This window comes from Otolemur garnettii, unplaced genomic scaffold (assembly GCF_000181295.1).
Source record: "Otolemur garnettii isolate 467f Iridium unplaced genomic scaffold, OtoGar3 scaffold00008, whole genome shotgun sequence".
NCBI lineage: Eukaryota > Metazoa > Chordata > Mammalia > Primates > Galagidae > Otolemur > Otolemur garnettii.
Genome location: NW_003852403.1, coordinates 11,862,125 through 11,866,006, shown reverse-complemented (window position 1 = coordinate 11,866,006; position 3,882 = coordinate 11,862,125). Strand labels below are relative to the sequence as shown.

The following is a 3,882-nucleotide window of genomic DNA, read 5'->3' as shown; positions in this document are numbered from 1 at the left end:
CCCACAAGCCCCGGTGTGATGGACATGAGCACCTGCTTCCCCTTCCCCCAACCCCACCCCAGTGGACAATGAGGTCTGCTCAGCTAAAAATATCTCTGAGCCACTAACTACAGTCTTACCCAGCATGATGGGAATGGGGAGGGGGTGCTAAATTAAGATGTGGGGATAATATGGGATTCTGGGCATGCATCTGGAATTTCTTTGTGGGATATTGGAGGCTCTCAGGGATGTCAGACACTAAACTGTCATGTACTTAGCCTCTATTCCAAACACAAGTTGATCTGTTGATCAAGAATCAGAATGGTGACTGATACCTGTAATTCTAGCACTTGGGGGGCTGAGGCTGTTGGATTGCCTGAGATTAGGGGTTCAAGATCAGCCTGAGGGGCGGTGCCTGTGGCTCAGTGAGTAGGTCTCTGGCCCCATATACCGAGGGTGGCAGATTCAAACCCAGCCCCAGCCAAACCGCAACAAAAAAACAGCCAGGTATTGTGGCGGGTGCCTGTAGTTGCAGCTACTTGGGAGGCTGAGGCAAGAGAATCACCTAAGCCCAAGAACTGGAAGTTGCTGTGAGCTGTGACACCACAGCACTCTACTGAGGGCAACAAAGTGAGACTCTGTCTCTAAAAAAAAAAACAAAAACCAGCCTGAGCCTGAGTGAAAATAGCCAGGCATTGTGTTGGGCACCTGTAGTCCCAGCTATGGGAGGCTGAGGCAAGTGAATTGCTTAAGCCCAGGAGTTTGAGGTTGCTGTAAGCTATGATGCCACAGCTCTCTACTCCGGGCAACAAAGTGAGACTCTGTCCCCTCCCCAAAAAAGAAAACAAACAAGAATCAGAATGGTGGAACTGGGCATAGTGGTGCATGCCTGTCATCCCAGCTGCTCAGGTGGCTGAGGCAGGAGGATTGCTCAAGCCCAAGAGTTGGAGGTTGCTGTGGGCTATGGTGATGCCACAGCACTCTACCCAGGGGAACAGAGTGAGACTCTGTCACAGAAAAAATATAAATAAATAAATAAATAAATCAGAATGGTGGAGCAAAGGAAAGAAAGATGAAAAGCAGAGGAAGAATTCTGAGATTTCAGGAGTGACGAGAGGGGAGAGGGGCATGGGAGGCATAGAACAGGGGAAAATTTCACACTTAGACCTTGTTCTCTTCTAGCGCATGTCAAAAATAGCAAAGAGGCTGAGATAAGTGGAACTGGCTTTTTCTGCCCAGGCTAACATTCTTGCCTGAGATAAGAAGCCAAAGATCCCTCCCTCTACCACTTCCTAGGGATCTCATGACTATCCCATAGCCTCCCAGTTGCCAAGAATCCTAACCAAACTCACTCAAAGGTAGCTCTGATGCTATGTCTGCAGTTAACCCTGTAAAGAACTCCTATAGCCTGTCCTGCTTCCAAATACTTCCCCGCCTTGTGTCTGTACTCTGCCCTCACCCCATCCATAAACCATCCTGACAAACAGTAACAATACTAACCACCAAACCCTTCATCTATTCATGTCCTTTTCCAACTTTCCTCTTTATCCTGTTTCTGGGATGGATTGAGCCACCTGTACCTTTTTGTTACGTTGGTTCAAACGTAAAAATAATGGGGAACATGAGAGTAATTATTTTCCCCTTCTAGTCATCACTTCTTTCCTCTTGTCCTCAAGACTGTATCTAAGGGATGTAAGGTAGATAGAATGTATGGTTATGGAGGGGTAGAGTAAGAGCTTAGATTGAAGGATCCTGGCTGGGGAAAAGGGATTCATGCACTCACTGGCTTGCTTGGCCTTCTGGGCATAGGTGGTAGTAAGATCTTCCGCCACTGGGTGGGGTACAGGCCCCACCATTGGGATGAGATGAGGGCCAGGCCGGAGTGGGCCATGGGGTAACAACAGAGCCTCAGCTGGTGGTGGCTGAAGAGCTGCTCCATTCTCCCAAGATGGGGAGCTCACACGGCTGTCACCCTGGCCAGGAGGGCCAGGGATAGTAGGTGCTGGCTCTGCAGGGCTGTCAGACAGGTAGACCTCGTCAGGTGGGGCACCCGGAGGGATGGGTTTTGTGGGGCCTCGGCGGCGTGGTCGGCGGGGCTTTTCCAGGGTGGCAGGGCCATCAACATCACTGTCTGTCTCTCCATAGTAAGCTTCACTGTCCGGAGGCGAGCGAAGGCTCCCAGGTTGAAGAGGTTGGGGAACTGGAGCACCAGGGGGTTCAGGACTCAACGGAGATAAGGGTGACAGCATCTGAAGCTCACCAGGGGATGGAGATCGCACAGACCCCTCATCTGCTACCCTGGATGGAAAATACGGCAGAACTTAAGAGATAGGCTAGGTGAATGACAGCTTGAGGGATCTGGAGGGGGTGAGGTAAGGGAGATGGGGTGACTGGTGTACAGTTGGAATGGATAGGCTGGGAAGAGTGAAGATATGAAAACAAACTGGGAGGCAAATGTACTTAGACGCCTGTAATCCTAGTACTCTGGGAGGTTGAGGTGTGTAGATTGCTGAGTTCAGGAGTTCAAGACTAGCCTGAGCAAGAGAGAGACCCCATCTCTACTAAAAATAGAAAAAATAGCCTAGTGTCATGGTGGGTGCCTGTAGTCCCAGCTACTTGGGAGGCTGAGGCAAGAGAATTGCTTGAGCCCAAGAGTTTGAGGTTGCTGTGAGCTATCATTACACCACAGCACTCTACCCAGAGGGACAGAGTGGGACTTTGTCTCACAGAAAAACAAAATGGGCTTAGAGGAAGATGTGATGAGGAGGAGGCACAAGGGGGTTGAACTAGGCACATCAATCATATACCCACTTGACAGCCCCATCCCTTAATTGTAGATACATCCAAACCCTTTGGGAGACATACACAAACATCTACACTCCAGCAGAAATGCATCAGCAGAAATAGGTACTTGTTAGTTTCTGCAGCCAGGCCAGTGAGAAGTAGAGCTGAGACAGGAGATAGGAGTTCTAGATTAGGGAAAGACAACGGGAAGGGGATCCATACCGCCGCACAGTGAGGACAAGCTGATTTCCTGAGGCATCAATGAGGCTCATGGCACTGGCATGAGAGAGACTGGTACAAGAGACCCCATTAATTGCCAAGAGCTGGTCCCTCTCTCGAAGTCCTGCTCTGCCAGCCTGGCTACGTCTTCGGATCTGAGATGTTGGAGGAGAAATTATAGATAAAGGAGGGCTTCAAAAAAAAGTAGAATGAAAGAAAAGGACAGGAAGGACTTATGTGAAGGGATTTTACTTTGCAGAGTAAGATGGGTGGGGAGATACATTGAGCTGCAATTGAAGGGGACTGACTAGAGGGAAGAAGGTACATAGATTGAAGGGAGTGATACATTGCATTATGGGAGGAAGGGTAACCACTGAATGAAAGAGACTTGGAGAAAACTGTATGGGGAAGGGCAGTACCTATACTGGCCAATATTTTTCTTCTAGGCCTTGGAATCCCTATCATTATTACATGGTCAAAATTTTAGAACAGTATTCTAGATTGAAGGGAGACAGGCAGATCCTGGGAGATTGTGATTATGTGTGTGTATGTGTGCCATGTGTGCACACACATGTACATATGTTAAAATAATAATAATAGAGGTAGTGACTACCATTTATTGACTTTTCACTAAATGTTGGGAATGGTGCTACATGTATTATTACATTTAATCATTAGAATGGTTCCGGCCAGGTGTGATGGCTCATGCCTGTAATCCTGGAACTTGGGACCCGAGGCAAGTGGATGTCTGAGCTCACAGGTTTGAGACCAGCCTGAGCCAGAGCAAGACCCCTGTCTCTAAAAAATAGCCATAGTGGTGGGTGCCTGTAGTTCCAGCTACTTGAGAGGCTGAGGCAAGAGGATCACTTGAACCCAAGAGTTGTAGGTTGCGGTGAGCTA

The 3,882-nt window shown here is 48.7% G+C and overlaps 1 protein-coding gene across 1 annotated transcript in view; it reads right to left on the bottom strand.

Annotated features, from left to right (window-relative positions):
- The window catches only part of SYNPO2L (synaptopodin 2 like), a 10,484-nt gene that overhangs the window by 5,379 nt on the left and 1,223 nt on the right, over positions 1-3,882 (bottom strand). Inside the window, exons 2-3 of the mRNA XM_003783554.1 lie at positions 2,986-3,137; positions 1,763-2,277 (exon numbers count right to left, since the gene is read on the bottom strand). Of these exons, the coding sequence (XP_003783602.1) occupies positions 1,763-2,277; positions 2,986-3,137 (667 nt within the window). The remainder of the gene's footprint in view (positions 1-1,762; positions 2,278-2,985; positions 3,138-3,882) is intronic.